The sequence below is a fragment of the Anabrus simplex genome, chromosome 8 (assembly GCF_040414725.1).
Source record: "Anabrus simplex isolate iqAnaSimp1 chromosome 8, ASM4041472v1, whole genome shotgun sequence".
Lineage (NCBI taxonomy): Eukaryota > Metazoa > Arthropoda > Insecta > Orthoptera > Tettigoniidae > Anabrus > Anabrus simplex.
In genome coordinates this window covers 3,946,463-3,971,074 of record NC_090272.1, presented here as the reverse complement: position 1 = coordinate 3,971,074, position 24,612 = coordinate 3,946,463, and the positions used below count along the sequence as shown (strand labels likewise).

Genomic DNA, 24,612 nt, shown 5'->3' with positions numbered 1-24,612 from the left:
TATTTCCGTTCCCCTTTGATTGGGGGAAAGGTCTAACGTATTCTATATATAGATGCTTCATGGGGCGAGATGCTTGAGGCGATGACAATAGCCCTAACTTAGTAGACAAGGTGGGCTTACTAAACAAGCAAGATTTACAAGCTTTAACCATTTCTCAGATTTCACCATCTATACTCTTCAAATTTGATGTCTCTCCTATGCAGTAAGTTCAGGGGCGCTGTTCTGTTAGTGAAGTTAGGAATACATTTCCTGAAGAAATTCACCATGCTTATGAACCGGGCAATGCCTTTGATGTCCTTAGGAGGTTTGAAATCACAGATAGCCTGAGTTCTGGAATGGTATATGGAAACACCGTCGGGTGACACAATGTGCCCTAAGAATGACATAGAACGCTTAGCAAAAGCTACCTTAGATAGTTTGACCATCAACCCAGCCTTACGAAGGTGATTGAGTACTTCCTTTAGATGACCTAAGAGCTCTTCAAAGGTCTCAGAAAACACGATGACATCATCGAGGTAATGATACAAATATTCAAATTTAATGTCCGAGAAGACCCTATCTAGCAGTCTAGTAAGAACAGCTGCAGCCATGGAGAGCACAAAAGGCATGCGGTTGTATTCGTACAAGTTCCAATCCGTGGTGAAAGCCGTTAGATATTTAGATTCTTCTGTTAGAGGTATCTGGTTGTGTGCCTGATTAAGATCGAGGATGGTAAAGAATTTGGCTATTTGAAACCATGAAAAACAAGAGTGAAGATCAGGAAGGGGCACAGATTGTAACACCACCTTACGGTTCAAAGCCCTGTAATCAATCACAGGCCTGAAGCCACCTTGGGGTTTCGGCACAAGAAAAATGAGCGATGAGGGTCGAATGATACCATCCTTTAACATCTGATCAATAATTTCCTTAAGAGCCCTCATTTTAGGTGGGGACAGCATATAAGGCAGAAACCTAACTGGAATAGAATCAGTTAACTCAGTCTTATATACATTAAGGTTAGTAACGCAAAGGTATCTGAAAATACATAAGGAAAGGATTGACACAGCCTTCTAATACTTTCAGCCTGATCCTCGGGTAGATGCCTAAGAACTAACAACATCTCCCTCTGTGTAGGCAAAATAGATGAACATGACACAGAATTACATTTCAAAAGGAGAATATTACAGTTACTAGCAAATTTGAAGGTGCACGACTTGCTCTGAATGTCGAGCACAAGACCAGCATTGGACATGAAATCCGCCCCCAATATTACAGGGAAATACAATTGTTTTAGCAACAAATAACTTCATGTTGTAACCAAAGTTGAAATTTACAGAACACAACTTTTATTGCTTCACTTTATGATATTTACATAAATAACAGAAATTTATTTTGAAGCAAAAAGGAATATTGAATCTTGAGAAAAGTCTGTCTTTATACAATATGTACAGGTTTACAGTCTTTATATACACTTCTATCTTGAAAAGATAGTCTTTGTGAATTGACACGTTGATAGTCGAAAACTATCTGGCACACTAACATAAATGTCTTTGATAGTCCTTGTTTGTTGAAGTGCCTGAATTCCTAAAAAGCAAGTTCAATTGATTGAAGAAATTCCACCTAGCGAAACTAAGGGAGCTTGCGTAAATTAGGGAATGAAAATGGCTTGTAAAAGAATTACGGAACATAGGCAGTGGAAACAGGTAAGGGAGCGGTGACCAGAGGTGAAACCTCGTACTGCCAGAAATTCAGTCCACCTGGTCGAAGCACATTTTCAAGAGGAGTAGCCTCCGTGCTCGACGTAGGGTGTATTCTGGAGCTGGACACCGGGGCGAGTGGGCGAGTAAGCAGGCAGGGAGCTCCTATTTATAGTACACTCGATGGTCAGGCACGCGCACTGAGGGCTGCGCGTCGAAGCTAGCAGAATGATACACAGGCGCGCTTGCAGCTGGCTGGTGGAGCGAGAAGTGAGCGCCGGACATACAACACCCTCCCCTCCTAAATACGCCGGTACGGCGTGAAGCGGCGGCGGCGCTGGCAGCGACTGCGATGCTGGGGCGGAGCTGCTGATATCTCTGTTGTATTGTCCGGAGCTGGAACTGGGCGGAGTGGCGCTGTCTCGTCCTGAAAGGAACCCATTGTTATTAAATGATCTAAAGCTCGTTCAGCAATAGATTTATTTGGTTTAGCAATAGCATCAATAGCTGGACAGGGACGGTAGCGCAGACGTATCTGATCTTGATGGCGGCAGATACGTTTCTCCGTAGTCTGTATCTCGTATAGACGATGACCCAAAGATCTGCAGATGACTCCAGGTATCCAGAGTGGGTTGGATTTGAATGTCCTGGTGTAGACCTTGTCGTTGAGGGAGAACTTCGTTGGTGAGGTCTTATGCTGGGTCGGAAGAGGCTGTAACAGAGAAAGTAAAGTTCTGTGAGGTCGTCCATGGAGCTTCTGTGCAGGAGTGACATTATCAGCGCCGGGTAGAGTTCTGTAGTTGTTTAAGAGTTGGAGCAAGGCTTGGTCTTTAGTTAAGCCTGAAGATACAGCTTTCTTCATACTTCTTTTAAATGTTTGTACGAAGCGTTCAGCTTCACCATTAGATTGAGGGTGAAAAGGTGGTGCTAGGATATGACGAATGCCATTATGCGTACAAAAGTTCTGAAAAGCAGTAGCTGTAAATTGAGGTCCGTTGTCCGAAATGAGTACTTGCGGTAAGCCTTCTGTAGTAAAGATTTTCTGGAGAGCACGAATGGTAGCTTCGGTTGTAGTAGTCGAATGCATATCCACGACATATGGAAAGTTTGACAGTGAATCGATGACTATTAACCACATGGAATTGAGGAAAGGACCTGCGAAATCGATGTGAACTCGTTCCCATGGAGTAGTAGCAGGAGGCCATGAAGCAAGATCAGAAGACGGGGCGTTCTGATTCGTTTGACATTGCTCACAATGACGTATTAGCTTTTCGATAGCGGCATCAATACCGGGCCAGTAGCAGTGTTGACGGGCGAGTTGCTTTGTTCTGGAGATACCCCAATGGCTTTGGTGTAATAATCCGAGAACTTGTTTCTGTAGGCTAAGTGGGATAACCACTCGGAAGATGGTGCCTGCTTCTAGTAATACAACTCCGGCACGAGTCGTGAGACGATGCTGCATACGATGATAAGGTGCCAGGTGGGCAGGAAGTGTGCTCTGAAGAGGCCAACCGTTGCGGATGTAAGTACATACAGTAGCAAGTGTACTGTCCTTATCCGTACCTTTAGCTATGCAGGTAGCATCAATAGGAAAACTGGATACAGTATCTTCAAGTTCTATGTCCAACTGAAGACATTCAGATTCTTGAGAATCGAAGGCAGTATCAGGACCAACGGGTAAGCGGGAGAGGGCATCAGCATTACAATGCTGGGATGTGGCTCGATATACAATCTGATAGGAATAATCAGAAAGGAACATGGACCATCTTTGAAGCTTTCTGAGGGAATTCTCTGGGATCTTATTACCAGGATGGAATAAGTGTACGAGAGGCTTATGATCGGTAATGATCAGGAAATGGTTGCCATAGAGATATTCATTGAAACGGCGAATACCAAAGATGATGGCTAAAGCTTCTTTCTCTATCTGTGAGTGTTTTCGAAGCGAAGGCAATGGGGCGTTCTTGGCCATGACGATCCTTCTGGGAGAGAACGGCACCGACACCGTAGTCTGAAGCGTCAGTAGCTAGCGTGATGATCTTGTCGGGCTGAAAATGAGTGAGTTGTATAGCTTGAATTAAGGCGTTGTTGATTGTTTTCCATGCCTGTTGGCATTGCGGAGTCCACTGAAACTTAACACCTTTTTTACGTAGAGCGTTTAATGGAGCTGCCACTGTAGCGAAGCGTGGAATGAACTTATTATAATAGTTCGCTTTGCCTATGAAGGACTGAAGCTGCTTGAGGTTCTGAGGTGCTGGCATGTTTACTATCGCTGAGACATTCTGTGTACTAGGACGAATTCCATTCTTATCAAGTATATGTCCTAGGTAGTGAACTTGAGGCTGAAAGAAGGTACATTTAGCGAGATTCGCTCGTAGGCCATTGTCTTTCAATTTCTGGAGAAGGAGACGTAGATTGGTTAGATGTTCCTGATGATCTTTTCCAGTAACAATAATATCATCCAGGTAGTTAGCACAACCGGGAATGGAGGCGGTGAGTTGTGCCAAATAGCGCTGAAAAATAGCCGCTGAGGATGAAACACCGAATGGGAGCCGCTGGAGCTGGAGCAGTCCGAGAGGAGTGTTGAGTGTGAGAAATTTCTTAGATTCTTCGTCTAAAAGTAGCTGGAGATATGCTTCTTTAAGATCAACTCGAGAGAAGAATTGTCCACCAGAGAGACGACGGAATAAGTCTTCTGGACGTGGAATAGGAAAGATATCTGTGTCGAGTTGTGCGTTGACTGTAGATCGAAAATCGCCACAAAGTCGAACATTACCATCAGGTTTCTTGATTACCACGAGTGGAGTAGCCCATTGACTAGAAGTAACTGGTACAACAATTCCAGTTTGTATCCATCTTTCTAATTCTTTCGTGACCTGGTCTTGGAAGTGCTAGGGGTACTGGACGTGATTTGAGGAAGCGAGGCTTAGCTCCGGATTTCAGCTGTATGTGAGCTGTATAGTCTTTTGCTGTTCCGAGCTGAGAGTCGAAGACTTCAGGAAACTGCGCTAGGAGAGCGGTAACGTCAGAAGTAGGATGCAATGTAGATACGACGTTAATGTTGTCATGTATCTGGAAACCAAATAAGTTAAATAGATCCATGCCCATAATGTTTGATGCAGTGTAGTTGTTAACTACGAGAAGAGGAATGGCCTTCTGAATTCCTTTATAACTAGCCTGAAGCTTGATTTGACCTTTGATGTCAATTTTCTTCTTGTTAAATGTTACGAGCTGGATGTCAGCTGGAGAGCATGAAGGTGAACCTAAGTCGTGGTAGGTAGTCAGGTTAATAATAGAGACAGGTGAGCCAGTATCTAATTGAAAATCGACAGATCGATCAGAGAATGAGAGAGGAATGATGATCTTGTGAGAATCCTTTGTGGGAAGAATAAGATTGATCTGATCAACTTCCATGTCTTGGCGGGGCTGTATATGCTTCCGGCGTGCTGCAGTAGTCTTAGCAGGGCGGAGCGAACTTTGACAGACAGTCTTAATGTGTCCAAGTTTATTACATCGTTCACAAGTAGCTTTGAAAAAACGACAGTCACGACGTTCATGATGCTTGAAACAACCTCGGCAGGAAGGCAGGAGTTTCGAGGTGCTTTTAGAATTGGGCTTCCGTGTAGCATTGCGAGAGGGAACCTGGCGAGAATGCTTGGTGGAGAGCGCCTTATCCGTACGGTTCACTGTAGCAGAGGACTTGCGGGCCTGAGGAGAGACTTGTGCAACTTCGTGTGGAGAAGCTATGGCTGCGGCAGTCTTGGTAGTAAGCTCATAAACCGTAGCAATACGCTGGACGTCTTCTAAAGAAGGGTTACTCTGCTTGACAGCGTCAAAACGTATTTTGTCTTCAGGAGTATGTAAAATTATCATGTCCCGAATGAGAGAATCAGTGTAGGATGAACCACAACCGTCCTTGGAGCAGATGAACTGGCAGGGTTTAGCTAGACCACGCAATTCAGTTATCCATTCAGTATGTGTCTGATGGGGTTGCTTTCTGCTCTGAAAAAATTTATAGCGAGCAGCCACTATGTGAGGAGCTTTGGCATAGTGTTCCGTGAGACGGGCCAAGAGCTGCGTGAAGGGTACCTCAGATAAGTGTTCTTCCGGACTTAATTTACGTAGTAATTCACACGTAGCATTGCCAACCGAACTAAGAAATAGTGCGCGGCGGCGTTGATCATCAGTGACAGAATGGCAGATGAAATGCTGTTGTAAACGGGCTAAATAAACGGACCATTCTTCCTTAGCTGGATCAAAAGCAGAGAACGGAGGAATAGCTGATGGCTGTGTAGAGACAGAAATAGCTTGAATAGCCTGAATTAATGCTGCCTGTTGTTGTTGCATAAACTGTTGTTGTTGCTGCTGTAAGGCTTGGAAGACCGTAGCGAGTTGTTCCGCAGTAGCCATTGCGAGATGCGTGCAAGAATGAGTAAGGTAAGCTGTGTGTCAGAACTGGTTGGAGTGTCGTTGTTGTTTAGCACGTCGCCGTAGAGTTGACAACTGGGCCTGTGGAATTGTAGTGTCGTTTGTACCTCGTTGCTATAGAGTTGGCGATTGGGGCTGATGACGTGTAGTTTGTTGCTCTTTTACCTCGTCACTATAGAGTTGGCAACTGGGGTCGAAGAATTGTAGGTTGTTGCGTTTTTACCTCGTCGCCATAGAGTTGGCAACTGGTGTCGAAGAATTGTAGGTGGTTGCGTTTTTACCTCGTCGCCATAGAGTTGTGTTGTAACCAAAGTTGAAATTTACAGAACACAACTTTTATTGCTTCACTTTATGATATTTACATAAATAACAGAAATTTATTTTGAAGCAAAAAGGAATATTGAATCTTGAGAAAAGTCTGTCTTTATACAATATGTACAGGTTTACAGTCTTTATATACACTTCTATCTTGAAAAGATAGTCTTTGTGAATTGACACGTTGATAGTCGAAAACTATCTGGCACACTAACATAAATGTCTTTGATAGTCCTTGTTTGTTGAAGTGCCTGAATTCCTAAAAAGCAAGTTCAATTGATTGAAGAAATTCCACCTAGCGAAACTAAGGGAGCTTGCGTAAATTAGGGAATGAAAATGGCTTGTAAAAGAATTACGGAACATAGGCAGTGGAAACAGGTAAGGGAGCGGTGACCAGAGGTGAAACCTCGTACTGCCAGAAATTCAGTCCACCTGGTCGAAGCACATTTTCAAGAGGAGTAGCCTCCGTGCTCGACGTAGGGTGTATTCTGGAGCTGGACACCGGGGCGAGTGGGCGAGTAAGCAGGCAGGGAGCTCCTATTTATAGTACACTCGATGGTCAGGCACGCGCACTGAGGGCTGCGCGTCGAAGCTAGCAGAATGATACACAGGCGCGCTTGCAGCTGGCTGGTGGAGCGAGAAGTGAGCGCCGGACATACAACACTTCACTTTCCAGGTAAACTTCAAAATATTAACTTTAGCAAAAATGAAACCTAAAATTTCTAATAGAGAGGAGTAAGCCGAAACATATTTAATGGAAGAGGAACAACAGTTCGGAAACCTACAAGCAGTTTTTAATTTAGAATACATTCTTCAGAAATTATGGAACTCACACTCCCGGAGTCTAATAGAGCCATGACAGGTTTGTTATTTACTTCAATTCTCAGGAATGGCACGAATCCTGGGGCCTCTTCCGCAATCCTAGGCCCTTCAAATGACAAATTAGAGGAAATTTCACCCTTAACAGAATTTTTACTTACTTTAATGGGGGCTGAGCCTCGGGAAGGCAAACATGCTGACTCAGCCGAGGACGCTAGTCACTTCCTATTATCGGGGTTAGGGAAGGTAGCATCAGAAGTTGAGCAAGATAGTGTGCTATTAAGATTTGTGCAATTCTTGGCAAGATGAGAAAATGAGCTGCATTTAAAGCAACCCCGAGAAGGACCGGCTCCATTCCTATTTCCACTAGATTTTATCAAGTGGCATTTATTTCAAAGATGATCGGTTGATTCACATGCATAACATTTGCGTGTTTGGAAGGTGGAGGCCGAGAACTGCTAGATGACGGCAGGGACTCCTTAGCAACTCGTAAGTTGTTGGCGTACCTTACTCCTTCTGCTGACCAGCCATTGCCTCTAATTCAGAGAAGGTTTGAGGTCGAGATGCAAAACATAGATAAGACCTATAGGGCGAAGAAATACCTTCAACAATTGTCTGCACAATTTTAAGGATGAAATACCCTGGTGTAAAATTTAATACCCTGAATAAAATTGGCCAGGTTCTCATCCAACCTCTGCACTCTAAAGTAGTTCTTTTGGATCAATGATGACATAGCTCTAGCCGGGATGAAATTAGCCAGTAGGTGGGCATGAAAGTCTTCTATAGATGATTGGTCAGCTATTGCTTTAACTATTTTGTCAGCAAGGACACCTACAGAATAAGGATAAATAATCTGAAGTATTTGGGAGTGAGACAGGGCAAAACCTAGTGCATGGTCTTGAACTTCTACTAAGAACCTTAGGAAGGAAATGACTTCATTAGTTGAATTTACTGAAAATTTTGAAATGCCCTTAAGCAACATAGCCAACGGATGAGGTAAACTACTGAAACCAGGTGATATAATAGGTGACGGCAGAGGAGGTTGAGAAGGCTCAAACACTGCATTATTCAAGAAAAAAGGTGGAAGTTGTCTTGGATGACCAGACTCCGTTTCCGATGGGGCAGATGTTTGTTGAGTTGCAACAGATTTCCTACATTCTATAGCTTTACTAGAATCCTCCTCAGTAGCCAAGTTTATCAAAGGAACTTGGCCGCTTTTGGGAGTAGCGACCCCAGACAACAATTGACTAACTCTATTAGACATCTCGGACAGATGATCAACCAAATTACTAGCCTCCTTAGCATGATCATCCTTTAATTTTAGAGACAGTAGTACCCTAGCCCTATTGTAGAAATGAAATAACCTAGTCTGAACTGTTTTAAGTTGGTTTGCAGACGGATCACTCACTTCAAAGAAACTAACTATAGAAGCTAGCTCAGTGGTATTGTCAGTGATAGTGGAACGAGCCTCATCAATTTCTTTCTCCCCAAATACTGGGATAAAAACAGGAAGTTCTAGAGATTCTTTAAGTTTGGCAATATCTGCCACAAACGTACCTCCAGATTGGACCTCTTTAATTAAAAGTTCGTAAACCAATTCCTCCTTGCGCAAGTACCTGGGAGCGAGGACTTCGTGAGGACCAGACATGTTTACAGAAAATGAATTATAATTTTGAAAATTTTCAGCAACCAAGAATATTCTTAGAGTTCAGAGCAAATTCTATGTTTAGCCATCAAAAGGGGCTTTAACTAGACCCATTCAACCATGCTCTGCTACCACTTGTTACCGTGTTTTCATGGATCACAGAGGTGAAAGAAGGTGCAGGCTGGAATGGGTCTATCTACATGAGTCAAAGATTAATTTAAAACTTTAAAATAAAGGTTATATTTCTTTTCAGATATTACATTTTAACAAACAAGATTTCAGGTACAGGTAGTTAAATACAAAATAGAAAAAACAGGAAAAACCTAGAAACGACTAGTTAACATTTGAGCTTCAAGCCCATAATTTACCAAGGTCCCAATATTGCAACTGTTGCATTAGACAGATAGACAAGGAGACTAATCTCCCAATTGTTTTACAGGAAATTTTAGATTACAATTATCAAGAGCACTATTGCTCCAGAGGTTACAATATATGGCCTTCCTAAGGCACCATTCAATATCACACAAATATATTTACATTTGAAGGAAATGCTCTACAATTTCTGCCAAGGAGACCACTCTCCCAAACCCTTACAGCTTACTCAAGGCTACCATGCTTTTACTAGAGTGCCTTTGCTTAATAAACTTACACTTTCAGGCCTCTCTAGGCACAACCTACAATTTACAACACCATATTGATTAGTTTACACATGGGTATCTCGTACCCATTCTACTGGGCCCTTATGGAAATGAACAGGTTTAATTACTGGCCCAAAAAACAAAATGTATGGCTGTAGATACTTGCGCTCCTTGAAATTAAGAGGTTAAAACCCTACTTGGGCTTGTGGCTCAATGATGCAGAGGCTAATCTCACACTACTGAGTTGACTAGATGGACAAGTTAATTTACAAGTTACAAGCAGAAACGGTTACAAAATCATAGTCATCTCAATATTAATTGAAAGGGGAAATCAAGAGGGTAACGCACTCTCTATCCCCGGATTACAGTTTAAGTAGTCAACTTACTTGAACTTTTACATTAGAAGGAAGAAAGTTTACATTTTAGGAAATTGACAGTTACACACTTAAAGAGTGGAACCTTCCCCTCGGGTCAGCTTGCGGAGAGAACTACTTAGATGGAAAAACTGTTGACCATTACCTTAGCTGATGTTCTGCCTGCCAGAGAATGAGGCCCTCGCCTCCTGCCTTAACACACACACTCAGTAAGACGATGATCAGAAAGACAAGTTAACTCGAAAAGGCATCAGCTTTTATACCCGAGAGGAGGGTTTGAGAAGGCTCTGAACTAAAACCGGACACACCCTCTCATTTTTATTGGTGGATAAAATAGGTACAAGAAGTGTATGATTGGCTGAAAAACAAATACATGAAATTTATTATTGGTTAAAAATTCCCATTGACGGGATGAATAAGAAGTGTTGCAAACCTTGAAATATCAAACTCTAAGAAAATCCCTTCAGATCAGAAAACCCATAAACACAAAATTTCTTTCAATTACTAGTTGGTCCACTTTGCACCAGAGTGCATGGCATCAGTTTTTTAATAGAGACATCTATGGAGAAAAGTCCAAAACTTCTTGAAATAGTTGTGGCAAACACCCAGAAACAAAAGAAATCCAGTCAGTTTAGGCAACCTTAAAATGTCACATTAATCTATCCCTTTAGTAGTGACATCTGTTGATCAATGTTCCAACTTCTTGCACTAGCTGTTTCAAGTTTTGTATGATAGATGACTTTCTTCAAGGCGCTTCTTTTAAATGCGCGAAGTTGAGGTGTATCTCCCAGACAGTAAGGCCTTGGGAATTTTTCACTCTCAAGTCCTTCTTAGTTCTCACATCAAAAGCTTCAGTATTCTCCAATTGAGGAATTAAGAACCGACAAGGTTCTTTTTCTCCCATCTCCGAGGCCACAGCTTAACTTGTAACTTATTCCTTTATTTTGCCATTGCCCTTCTAGGAGCAGAACCTTTTTAAAATTTTCTTATCTGAATAATTGCGAGAGCAATTTCGTACTTCCTGAACAATAAAGTAATTACCAACCACATTTGCTACTTCACAAAAATTTAGTGATCAACCTGTAATCCCTAATTTCTTTATTCTCTTAACAGTGATAATGTGCTACTAGACTGGCTCGAGAACTTGGCGATGCATGGGGTAGCCATTATAACTGACACACCATGTAAAGAAGATCAAATACGACACCTAGCAAACAGAGTGTGCTTTATCAAGAAGACTCATTATGGGTAAGTCTTATTGATTACTAGCAGTATTCTCTGTTCATTAATATCTCCATGGATGTCGACCGACAGCGTAGCTCATTAATCTGCACCATCTACTGCATGAGAAATGTAGGTGTGAGTTTTTAACTAAAATAATCCATTCAGAGTTATCTGGTTATCGAGCTAGCCTTGTTTAGTATTGCAAGAAGTAATTCAGATATCTTCACTGTTTTACACTTATGATATAATCACATCAGTTTCCATGTGTTGACTCTGCTTTCCCACCAAATGAAGTATTGAATTTCTTCAAATTGGAAAGCTGATCTTTGGAAACTGGAAATTTGATTTCCACTTAAACCATCTGCACTAGTCATTCATGTGAAGTTAAAAACACTTAACACAGAGAAGATGCTGAATATTGCACATCATAAGAACAAAGCAAAAATGAATAAATGTGGAAAATGCAAGCAAATGAGAAGATCTGCAAAATGTAATCCTATAATTTTCATTATTAAAACACAGTCATGTCTGACATTAGTAACTCGCTCCCTCTCTTCAGAAGCCAACAGTATTACTTCTACAACACCTAGGGAGTATTATTTTCATGGGCCTTGCATTTCTTCACCCATCGATGGGGCCAGCAGAAAACGTCCACGATATCTCCTGCCTGTTAGATATGAATAAAAGGGGGACCAGGGACTCTTGACTTTGGAGCATGGATTGGTGATCAAGTTTCCTCTAGCTGAGTCTGGCATTATTTCCACTTACTTTTGTCACTTTTACCTCTCCTATCCAACCTCTCTTGGTCAACTCTTGTTCTTTTCCAATTTTGAGGGTATTAGGGAAGATAGGATGAGGAAGACCAAGAATGGGGTGGATGGACTTGGTGAAGAGTAGCATTAGAAAACAAAACATGGATTGGAACATCGTGTCGGAAGAAGGATGGTGGAACAACAGAAAAAAGTGGAGAAGAATCATATTTGCTCCCACCTGGTGTCAGCTGGAAATGGGAAAATGATGATGATGATGATGATGTGTGCGAGGTATGGAGTCTTTCATTTTCATACCCTTCGTGACCCTTCCCTCTCTTTTGTTGATGTCTTCATTCTTTAAAGTGCCACACTTTTTGCATTTTCCTTCTGATTAGTGTTAGAGCAGGGCCTCTCAGAGTGCATGCACCTGGTGCATGTACTGTGCACGGTGCAAAAGACGACTTCGCTTGGTTGACCCGAATGCAGACCCCCACTCCATGATTTGGAGCAATAGCGCTGTCTCTCTCTTTCCCCACGCCTGTCTCGCTCACACCGCCTGTCTCCCTCTTCCTCACTTGCTCCGTAGCGCTCCACATCTGAGTCGAGTTGAGCCAAGCTTAGCCGAGTAGCCCAGAGATGAAGCGTTGGTCCGAGCCGAGCCAAGCCGACTGGGACCGATGCACTCTGCACAGGAACTCTGTGCCCCAGTTTGCATGCGTGAGATTTTGGGCGTTTGAGAGGCCCTGTGTTAGAGGATACTTGCCCAGTTGTTCTTCGTCTTAAAACAGTATTTCCATCATCACTGATATTAGTGTCTCGGCATTTAGTCTGGGGGTGCTTGTTCTGATTCCTGGTCGGGTCAAGCTAATTTAATAGTAAATGATTAATCCTCTTGACCCAGGGACCCCAGTGGTCCTGCTACTCACACACCACCCTCCCTCTTTGGAGGGACCTGTATTAGCCAATCAAAATAAACTTTATTAAACCACTTCAGTGGCTTACCTGCTGGCTTTCCACCTAGATAACCTAGGTGTGAATCCTTGTAAATCCTGGATTGGAATTTTCACCTGAAAAGTCCTGTGGTGTTACGGAAGGTATCTGGTCATACATTTCCTGGACAATCCAAAATGAGCCAGAGTGGGTCCTGCAAACTCAGGATGAGCTTGTGGTTTTTTATTAATGAAAACCACACACATGAGTGCAATAACTTATTTACTCAACTTTAAACAACACAAGGTTTTATGACTCGTGGAATACAAAGTTCTTCTTCTTTGAGTAATTCAGGGACTGGTTTGTCCCTGCAATGAGTCTTCTCCAACTGGGTCAATCGTGTGCAGTATGTTTTGTGTCTGCATAGCTCCTGCATCGTGAGTTCACAAGAAATGTCATCATGAATGTCTTTCTTGGTCTTCCACGAGGGCGTTTTCCAGGTATTTTACCTTCCAAAATTTCCATCAACACATTCTTATGTCAAAGCCTATGTCCCATCCAAGAAAGTGTCTCTTCCTTATCTGACTCAACAGCTGTTTCTTTTCTTGTACAATGTTCAATACCTCAATACTGGTCTTCTACCCAACTGGGTAGGGTTTTTGAAAACAAGCATATTCCAAAGTTGCCTATTCAAAAAAGATTTTATTCTCTAGGATGGATTCCCAATTCCATACTCTTCTCCCCATCTTCTTCTTGGTCTTCCAGCTGGTCTTCTACCTGTTATTTTCTTTTCCAAATAAGCACATGGTAACCTTGTGCTATTCATTCATTTAACATGCCCAAATTGTTTAAGTCTAGATGACCTACTTTGTAAGCCTTTCCTCCATCGATTCATTTAGACCTAGGTTAGATCAGATCTCACCACTTTTCACGTGATCAAGTTGTGTCTTTTGGAGGGCAGTTCTAAGAAATTTCATTTCACAGGCTTGATTTCTACTACAATCCTTTGATGTTAGTGTACAGATTTCCAGAGAATGTCTAAGGATTGGAATGAAATATGACTTGTACAGGATCATTTTTGTTCTTTGTGGGACCTTCTCATCCCATAGTAGGTGTCTAACGATGCTGTAAAAGTTAGAGCCTTTGGTTACTCTGTTTGTTATTTCTATCTCAGCACTGTTATCACTAGCCATTACGCTTCCTAAATATCTGAACTGGTGTACTACTTCAACTTGGTGGTCCTGTAGTTTTATGTTGCATTCTGTATTATGTCTGCTGATTTTCAATGCTACTGCTTTTGATGGGTTCAGTTTCATTCCAAAATCATCAAATTTCTTACACCATTCATTCAGATTATTTTGCACACCCTCCTCTGTTTCATCCCATATTGCCATATCATCTGCAAACACCAGAGCCTGGAGATCTTTTTATTTTTTTAAATTTATTTATTAGCTGAGGCACCTGAGCTAAAGCTCGCTGTGGTGCAGCACATTCTAATATTATGGCTTCAGAGTATTTATAAAGTAAATTAATACACTCCAGTAATACAAGTTTGATACATCAAATCAGTTAATAGTAATTTTGGTTACATGAATAGAGCTAAGTACTACATATCACACATAAGTTACGTTAGTTTCATAAAATATTAATGTATCCTATAAGTAATCATATGTACCGGTATATGTTTTGTTTTATATAACTGAATTGTTTCATAATGATACACTGTACGAGTAAACAAGCAGTCACACCAACTACTAAATATACAAGAAAGAAAATGTAAAAGTCAGTTTCAAAATTCGTTAAATTTACATTTTTTTCTACTTAAGATAATTATTTAACTTCTTTTTGAACATTTTACCTTTTCCTTTTAGTTCCTTTAAAGTGGAATCCATAGCTGGTATGAATAGAAGAGGTGATAAGGCACTTCCCTGTTGTACTCCTTTGGTTGTGTTGAACCATTCAGAGTGACCATCTCCAATATGGACACAGCTTTTGCAATTAGTATATAGCATTTGGATCTTCCTAATAAGGTACTCCGGTACACCAAGTTTTCTAAGACTTTTCCAAATAGTTGATCTAGGAACATTATCATACACCTTTTCAAGGTCCATAAACACAATAATTAGGACTTTTCCTCTTTCCCAGTGTTCCTCTACCAACATCGTCAAAGCAAATATCAGATCTGTTGTGCTTCTTCCAGCCCTAAAGCCATGTTGTTCCTCTTCTAAGATAGGCTCTAGTGTATCCCTTACTCTGGCTTCAATGATCTTCTCCATGATTTTAACGCCGTATGGTAGGAGGGTAATGCTTCTGTAATTTTCACTTTTCCTTCTACACCCTTTCTTAAAGATAGGAATTATCATCTCTTTTATCCAATCTTCAGGGATTTAGTTATCCTTCCATATTGTTCTGAGATTTAGTTATCCTTCCATATTGTTCTGAGAACTCTATACAGCCAATGTATTCCTGGTGGGCCAGCAGCTCCTGATGACTTACCACATCTCATCTTATAGAAAGCTTGCTCTACTCTCTCCATGTAATTAGGATATCTTCCTCAACAGAGATCTCCTTAAGGCCATTTAGGAGCTTGTCAGAATACTGTCCCATTGCATCCCTGATATCTTTCATATTGCAAACTATATTCCCATCTGCAGTCTCCAGAATTGTATTTGCTTATTTATCTGATATTTTACTTCTTACTATTCCCTGTATCACTTTCATATTACCTTTACTGTCTTCTTCCAGTTTGGTTTTAAATTCTTCCTATCTTTTCTCTTTTTCTTCCTGTACAATTCTCTTGACTTACAACTTCCTGTATTTATATTCTTTCACCATCTATTCCAATTTATTGTTGCCTTTTCAGTCGCTGTTGATTCTTCTGTCAGACTTAGCCACATCAAGAGCTTTTTTTGGCTTTATTCCCTTTCAATGGCTTCTGTTGCTTTATCATTACACCAAGATGTTCTTTTCTCTCCAACTCTTCTGCTTGTTCTTCCACATATTTTATCTGCATTACCAACCAGACTTGTCTTAAAATCATTCCATTCTTCATTACCTTTCTTTGTGTCTGTTATTGGTATTTTAGTTCTGATTTCCTCGTGGAACTGCTTTTTGACTTCCAGATCTTTCAATTTACAGTCTTTAATTCATGGCTTTTTCTTCTTGTTTGCTTTAATAATTGGTTTGGTGACTCTTAGTCTGCAGTGATAAGTCTGTGGTCCCTCAAGGTATCACTTTTACATCATGCGCCTTTTCTCCATTTGGCCTATCTGTGACGATAAGGTCTATCACTGATCTATACGGACCATTCCAGCTGTATCTCATTATCTTGTGGCTATCCCATTTCTGAAGCCACGAGTTCTTCACTAGAAGTTGGTGTATATAGATCAAACAGAAGTTCACCCTCCTCATATCTATTACCAAATCCAAAGCCATATGGACCTCTAGTTTTCCTAGGAAGCTTGCTTTTTGATCGTCACTACAACCCTGCTGGGGAGCATAAACTTGGATCACAGTTTGGGTTTCTCCATTTAGGCATATTTTAGCTTTGATGAATCTCTCATTGATGAAGGAGATGTCTGTACGCAGTACAAAATCAACTCCATTCCTCGCAACTGCAGGATTACCACTCCAGTATAATTTATATCCATCCTCTAACATTCTTGTGTTGCAACCTTTCCATTTGGTTTCACTTAGCCCTAGGATGTGAATATGTCTACGGTTCATTAAAGCCGTGATTTTCTTGCATTTTCCTGTTAGAGTCATAACATTTAAGGTTCCAATCCAAAGCTTGTTTCTATGATCGGTTCTTCTCGTGCATCTTGAACGAACATCGGACATGACATCGTCATTAGTTTCAAGAGTACTTGAAGTATTGTCGACATTCAGAATATGTTTCTTTCCGAGGCTCATTTTCGTTTTGAATGCAACTGCATTGTACTCCTGTACTGACTTCCTAGGCCCAACGTACTAGAGGATTTTCTTTCAGGGTGGTCTCCCTTAGCCTTTGGCAGTCCCCTGCCTCACTGCAAGGCAGCAGCTGATGAATTTGTGTTATTTCCCATAAAAAGGTCTCATCCAGCCTTCTAAGGGAAATCTCCTCTGCTCGCAGCTATTGGTTTTTCCCTTAGTTTGCCGGACATGGTATCGGCCGCCAGACCCTCAGCCAGACAGTCGCAGGTAGTACCATCAACTGTCGCATACAGTAGCAGAATATACCATTCTGACCTTAGAATACTATTATACATTATATACATAGGTGGCACTAGTGCCTACCACAAGCTGAAGAATATCATTTCCATTATGTCTTCAGTGGTCGGTGGTGATATGCTGCAATTTTGATGATGATTGTCCTTTTTGTTTCTAAGGGAGGAATTCGAGGTTCGAAACAAGCCTGATACTACTAACCTCGCATATTTATCCACTCCACTACAAATGCACACCGACTTGCCCTACTATGAGTATAAACCTGGGGTAAGTAGGAAGATTAATTCAAACATTAACAATTTATTGATATTAATATTGTAGATTTGTTTCCATAAAAATTTGTCAGAGACAAATAAAAACTTGTAACTGCTTATCTGGTTTCAATTTGGCAGTCATAGGAGTATAGTTGAATGTCTCAGAGTGAGGCTGTTTAGTATTCTGTCATGTCACTGTGATGATTGTCACCACACCTAAATGTTTAAAAAAATAATAAATTGTGGCCTTAGCTAAGCACTTTGTAGTGTGGTACAGGTGTAGCTATGGTAAAATGAATTGTGAAGTAATTCTGAGGAGCTCTAGGTGGGCCGGCGTAAGGTTCCACATGACAGCTGTGCACAATGTTGGTCACACTGCAATGGCGCTCGAAGTGATGTTGCTGATTGCACGACACGTGAGTTTTTAAAAACATGGGAGAAATTCTTTTAAGGGGATCGGTACAGTAAACAACCTTCAAAAATTTGATTTTTCAAAGTATTTTTTAATGTTTAACTGCACTCCTCTAGTTCATTTTGGTGAAAGAATGATTTAAATATCTGCATTAGTTTAGGAGTTACGACTTAAAATGTTAGACATTGCATAGGCTATTTAGAGAACTCTGAAGGTTCTGAGATAACATATGGTGTCCGGTACATTACATAACATATACTGGTGATGGTGACACAAAGTCATTCACAGCTGTGTCAGGTATGCAAGCGTATGGTCCTAGTGTATCAGTCACCAAACCTGAATGTGTTGGTCATGTTCAGAAACGTATGGGCAAACGATTGAGAAATCTTAAGAAAGAATTCAAGGGGAAAAAAACATTCAGATGGCAAATTGCAGTGTGGATAAAACAGACTGACAGATTCTGCAATATATACTCTGATGACCTACTGTTGAAATTCCAGAAGGAGTAATTCAACATCAGTAAATGATATGAAAACTGCTATCTGGACTAGTTGGTACCGTAAAACCTCATCTGATGAAAATCCCTTCATTACTTCTGCCCAAAAGGAGATAATTCCTGGTGCCCGTACCAGCGAGCTGTCACTGCAGGCACAGTTCAAGAGTACAAACTCAAAAACACCTTACCTTCAGCTGTTATGGATATGATTAAGCCTGTTTTCAAAGATTTAGTTGCTACTGAACTGTTGAAAAGGTGCTTAGGATGTTATACACATAATGCTAATGAGTCTCTCAATGCTCGGATTTGGAAAGTGTGCCCAAAAACTGGAATCTGTGGAAATACAATTGTGCAGATTGCCACAAATGATGCAGTTATGGCATTTAATGATGGAGTGAAGAGTAGGTTGGCTGTACTGCAAAAAATGGGCATGAATCTTGGTGTCTTTTGTGAATGTACAATGCTACAAGAGGACGTGATGCGTATAAATTCTGCTGAAGAAAGGGTACAAGAACCCACAAAAGAGGTCAGAAAAAGCAGAAGAAGATTAAGACTGGAAAATGAAGCTGAGTGGTCTGCTTTAGAGGGAACATCTTATGCCCCAGGAGCATTTTAGCAGCCACTGGAAGACTGCTGTGTCTTTACAGGTGTCATATAACTTTACAGCTCATTTTCTCAAAACTGTATTTTTCAAAACCATTTCCCTTCTAACTCCTAAATTATATGGTGTATAACAATGCCACTTTTCTCTCATGATCTTAGTGATAGTGTCTACAAAACTGACCAAATTCATGTGCCTAGGGTTGATATTTGTTTGGAAAAAATATATTTACATGCAAGAAAAATGACCAAAATATGCAATATTTAAGTAACACGAAATTAAAAATACTAATTTCGCAAATATAGTTCTGGAAGTGGTCAGTTTTGTAGCTGTAACTTCAATTAGTACATTTAAAAAAGCAGAACACAAATATATTGATAAATGGCCCAGTTATGAAGGAAACGGTGAGCACAGACTCACAAAGAGCCGCCATTTTGAATAATTAATTGGCGAGTTTGTTAATGCCAAAATCGATTCTTAGATATGTGTTTGCATAGTAAATATATAGTATGCTTCATTTAGAAAGTTTCATTGTTGTACATTCAGTAGAAGTTGATATAAAAATTATTTAAAATATCCAAATTTTGAAGGTTGTTTACTGTACCAATCCCCTTAATATCACTGCGATGATACACAATACAAATGAAATTGGCCGACGGAAATTGAACTTTCAACACACCGATTAAGTTTATAATAAAATATTTCATCACACAAAATAATACGAGATACATGTACTATGAAGTTCTTATTATCATGATGTTAGAAAATACGGAAGAAATTATCAGAAATAAATTGGGGCACAACTCTCAATAATTGATTAGAAAAGTTTATTAAAAACTTTCTGTCTCAACTCTACTCTACACACAACAACAGATTGTGCAATCACTCGGCACAAAAAGACAAAAGATTCATAGTTTCAGTCATAGAGTAATAATAAATTTAGTGCGGTCCCGGTGCGAGAAGGTTGGAGACACACAATCTCTGGATAAAACAATTGAATAATAAGAAAAAACACTACCATAGATATGCAAAATACTACAGACACTACGAACTATTTTTGTCATTATATCAAATTTTTAACGACACTAAATACAGAAGAAAAATTATTAATTCCAATACCTCCCTTGTCATAAAAATTTGACCACAAACACAAATAAAGAAAGTAAGCAACACAAGTAGATAACATGTGGACGCTAATCAACAACTCATAACAAGTTCCTAAATTTAGAAATTCCCTCCCCTGACAATGCCTTTGTGAAAACATCTGCCAGATTTTCATCTGATGGTACATACACAAACTCTACCAATCCCTTGGCCACAATGTCCTTTACAAACAAATAGTGAACATCCATATGTTTAGTTTTCTCAGACACAACATGAACACCTTGATTATCACAAAAAATTTGTATTGGCACTTTAACATAATTACAATCATCAAACTCATTGAAAAAATTATGCAACCACAACATTTCCTTTGTGCACACCACCATTGATACAAACTCAGCCTCCACAGTTGAAGTAGCAACAATCTGTTGTTTCTTGTTAGACCATATAACCGGACAACCAGCCCTAATAGGGCTCATGTTTATACAATTTTGACTCACCCTTCATGACCATTTTGTAAACTGACATTGTAATTCACTATTTCATGTCTCTCATTTAATCACACTGATTTAACATCTTGTATAATGTAAATGTCTGCATGCTTACGCCTATGCCTATTTCCCACATTTTGGCTGAAGATGACACCAAACAGCGTCGAAACTAGTTCCAAGTGTAAATATATGTTGTAAATAAACTTATAACATTTATTTGCATTGAAAAGGTGGACCCTTTTAAGTTTCCTATCTTATGTTCTCAGTTCAATACGGACAAAAAATGAAATTCTTAGATAAAAAAAAAAAATGTCCTCAACGTCGCTATTTCCTGTTGAGACAAGGCCCTTTCCACAATAATGTCGATGCCATTCTCTTCCAATACAGCATCACTTAAACACTGTAGGTATAGAATAAAAGCCTTTCCTGTTCATATAGGAATTCGGGTCATTTCCTGGTTACTGGGCAAGTTGGTCGAGCGGTCAGGTGCACGTGGCTGTGAGCTTGATCCGGGAGATAGTGGATTCGAATCTCACTGTCGGCAGCCCTGAAGATGATATTCCGTGGTTTCCCATTTTCACACCAAGAAAGTGCTGGGGCTGTACCTTAAATAAGGCCACGGCCGCTTCCTTCCAACTCCTAGGCCTTTCCTATCTCGTCGTCGCCGTAAGACCTATCTATCTTGGTGCGACGTAAAGCAACTAGCAAAAAAAAAAAAATTTCCTGGTTTGTCAATTTTTATGTGAGAGCCATAGATGGTCCCAGTAACACCTAGAAACCCTCTTTTTCTGAAATGTAGTTCACTGTCCCTTTTTTCAACTTCTGTAGGCCAGGTGATTATTTGGATAGATAGATAGATAGATAGATAGATTGCTCAAAAATAGAACAACTCTTTGGAGCACTCCATGTAAAGAGCTGATGGTAACATCAAATCTGTCAGTAACATCTCTGAAACTTGCAATTTGATACGCGATGAACCACAGAAATATGAGAACCTGAAATTAGCAATGCATATACGAAGTGTGTTCAGAAAAAGACCGAACTTTGTAAATTGCGCGCAAACCGCAACATGGAGTGAGTTGTGACTGTGGCGGCGCCTAGCGGCAACTTCTGACAACAGACCGCTGCTTTCCGCATTCCATTGCCTGCATTATCAGTTGAGTTAGAGCCTCTGAAGTGATTGCGTGTGTCACACGTTCGTCGAATTCTATAATGAAACAGCTTGAGGAACAATGCGTGTGCGTGAAGTTCTGGTTCAAAGTTGGGAAAACGTTTGTGGAAACATTTGAAATGTTGAAGCTAGCATACGGGGAGGAATGCATGAGTCGTACACAATGCTTCGAGTGGTTTAAACGTTTCAAAGACGGTAGAACGTCTGTCACTGAAGACCCTAGGCCTGGGCGACCTTCCACATCAACAGACGACCGCCATGTCGAGAGAGTTCGTGAAGTGATTCGTGGAAATCGTTGTTTGACAGTCCGAGAGGTTGCTGATCAGGTGTGCATCAGCGTAGGATCATGTCATGCAATTTTAACCGAAAAACTTCAGATGCGGCGCGTCAGTGCTAAATTTGTCCCTCGTTTGCTGACTGACGATCAAAAAGAGAACCGAGTCAGCATCAGTCAGGAAATGCTTGCTAACGCAGATGCTGATGACAACTTCCTGAAGAACATCATCACTGGAGATGAGACGTGGGTGTACGGTTACGATGTCGAAACCAAAAGGCAATCATCACAGTGGGTGGGGAAAGGTTCTCCTCAACTGAAAAAAGCACGAATGAGTCGTTCAAACATCAAGGTGATGCTGATTGTGGTTTTTGATTGGAAAGGCATTGTCCATCACGAGTTTGTACCCCGAGGCCAGACAGTGAACAAAGAACTGTACCAGAATGTTTTAACGCATTTGAGAGATGCTGTGCGCAGGAAGAGGCCTGAACTGTGGGAAAACAAATCCTGGATGTTGCACCATGATAATGCGCCAGCACATGCCTCTCTCTCGGTCCGCAGTTATCTGGCAAAACATCAAATTCCTGTTGTGCCTCATCCACCCTATTCTCCCGACTTGGCTCCAGCAGACTTTCTTATTCCCCAAATTGAAAACCACCTTGAAAGGACATCGTTTCCAAAACATTGAAGAGATCAAGGAGAATGCGACGAGGCAACTTCGCACCATCAAAGAAAGTGCATTCCAGGAAGCATTCCAAAAGTGGAAGAAACGTTGGCAACACGCTGTTGATAGTGCAGGGGACTATTTTGAAGGGGACAGTCTGTGAAATGATGTAAGCTACATAATAAAGTTTTTCTAGCCACAGTTCGGTCTTTTTTTGAACACACGTCGTATATTATGCCAATGATGAATAAAATACATGTATAGGCATTTTGTTGAGAAATGAAAGCACAAAGCGTAGTCAACTATAAATTACCACTGCTGACCTGACTTAGAACTGAGAGTTTTTCATACTGCCCATAGTGCCTTTTAAACTGAGGAGTTTGCTGAAACTGCTCAGCAATTGCTCGAGTGACCCGAAAATGTTATAAAAATGAATCATCTTCATACTGAGGGACTGTTTGTTCTGAAAATATAAGTTATAAGCAATAAGTCTGTGATCCCTTCCACCAGAAATTAATCATGGTGTAAACACATAAGAATAGAAATTTTTTTTTCCAAATGGGGTACTTTCTTACTTACTTCTGCTATGACTTCATTCTACTTTTGAATGAATGCACATATTTTTGGAAATGATTGAAGGTGTCCTTTGCTCAGCTATTCCATTCCCCCCCCCCCCCTTTCCCACAAATGAATATTTCCCCTGGTTATTATGCCATTGGCGTAACCTTATTTTAAACTCGTGATCGAACCTACCTCCATAAACACCTTCAGTCTTTAATCTCTTTCCATTATCCTCCCAAGCACTTTCCCCTGTATATCCCAGGTACATACTCTCAACCTCCTTTCTGTCAAACTTTTCCTCCCAAGTTTTCTTAGCACGATACTAACATTGCTGGTCATTCTGTGGTCTCCATCACATAACTAACCTGCTTTCCTCTGTACCCACTCCAATTCTTTTACCAAAAATTCTTGATAAGGATCCCTTACCTGCGAAGCATACTCCAGTTGAGGTCTTACAGGTATTAAATATGCCTTCTCTTTTATACCCCTGCTTGTTCCTTTTAATATCCGCATTGTAATGTGCAGTGACCTAAATGCTTTATTGACTACATACCTTATATGTCTTCCCCAGTGAGCCCCACTGCCTGATCTATCTATAATTATCTTCAAAATTCACCTTCTCCCCCCATTTAGCAATTATGCACTATCCTGCATGTCTTGTTTCTGCTTGACTCCTTTCAGCATTAATTTTCATCCCACTTTTCTGAGTCTAGATACTGTATGTATTTTGTCCAGATCCTCCTGCAATATTTTAAACTCATAAAACAGTTCACTTTTCTATATACAATTTGCAAGATCAATCCTTCTTGTATATTGTTCACAAAAATTACAAAAATGTAAAGGCGCCAGTTTACTGCCCTCTCCTATACCCCTCCCCACTTTCTGAGGTTCTGTTAATGACCCATCTGCCTCCTATCCAGGCCTCCATACTGTATTAAATCATTCACTAATTTTACATCTCCCCTTTTCCCTATCTGCAAGGACACATCCTGAGCTCTCCTGTCTCCCATTTTAGGTCTGGAATTTTACTTTTTACCCCCTTCTGTGTTTTAATATAGCTGTACATATTTCTCCACACTGTCCCCCTTTCACTAGCTTACTCTCAAGAAAATTTTGTGCTGTTGATGTGAAGTCTAATACATAAAATTTCATTTTTATTACATTTTAATATTTAATGACTTGCAAAATTATTTATATTTAATAAGAAAACCCAAGCACCCCTGCTTCCCCTATTCCTCCTATAAATATTATACCCTTTTGGAAAAATATCCCCTCAGCATCACAACTGGGCAATTCAAAAAGAAAATTCAAGACAGGGTCCAACCCACATAACCAGAGCATCTTGCGCTTGAAAGTGGGCATAGACATAGTTGATTGGGTAAGCGACTATAGTGTAAAGGTTAGCACTCTGGACCCTGAATCCAGTGATCTGAGATCATATCTTGGTGGGACCTCCATAAACAGGTTCCAGGAAGGACATTCCAGGGAACATTAATGGACAAGGCAAGTTTACATGCGAGGATTTACAGAAGGCAGAATTTCTTTATTTTTTTAAAGGTACCAGTACCAGCCCTGACCTT

At 40.6% G+C, this 24,612-nt stretch overlaps 1 protein-coding gene across 1 annotated transcript in view; it reads left to right on the top strand.

Moving 5' to 3' along the window:
* LOC136879169 (gamma-butyrobetaine dioxygenase) overlaps window positions 1–24,612 on the top strand; it is a 193,428-nt gene that overhangs the window by 131,784 nt on the left and 37,032 nt on the right. The window contains exons 5-6 of the mRNA XM_068228943.1: window positions 11,006–11,140; window positions 17,166–17,271. Coding sequence (XP_068085044.1) covers window positions 11,006–11,140; window positions 17,166–17,271 — 241 coding nt within the window. The remainder of the gene's footprint in view (window positions 1–11,005; window positions 11,141–17,165; window positions 17,272–24,612) is intronic.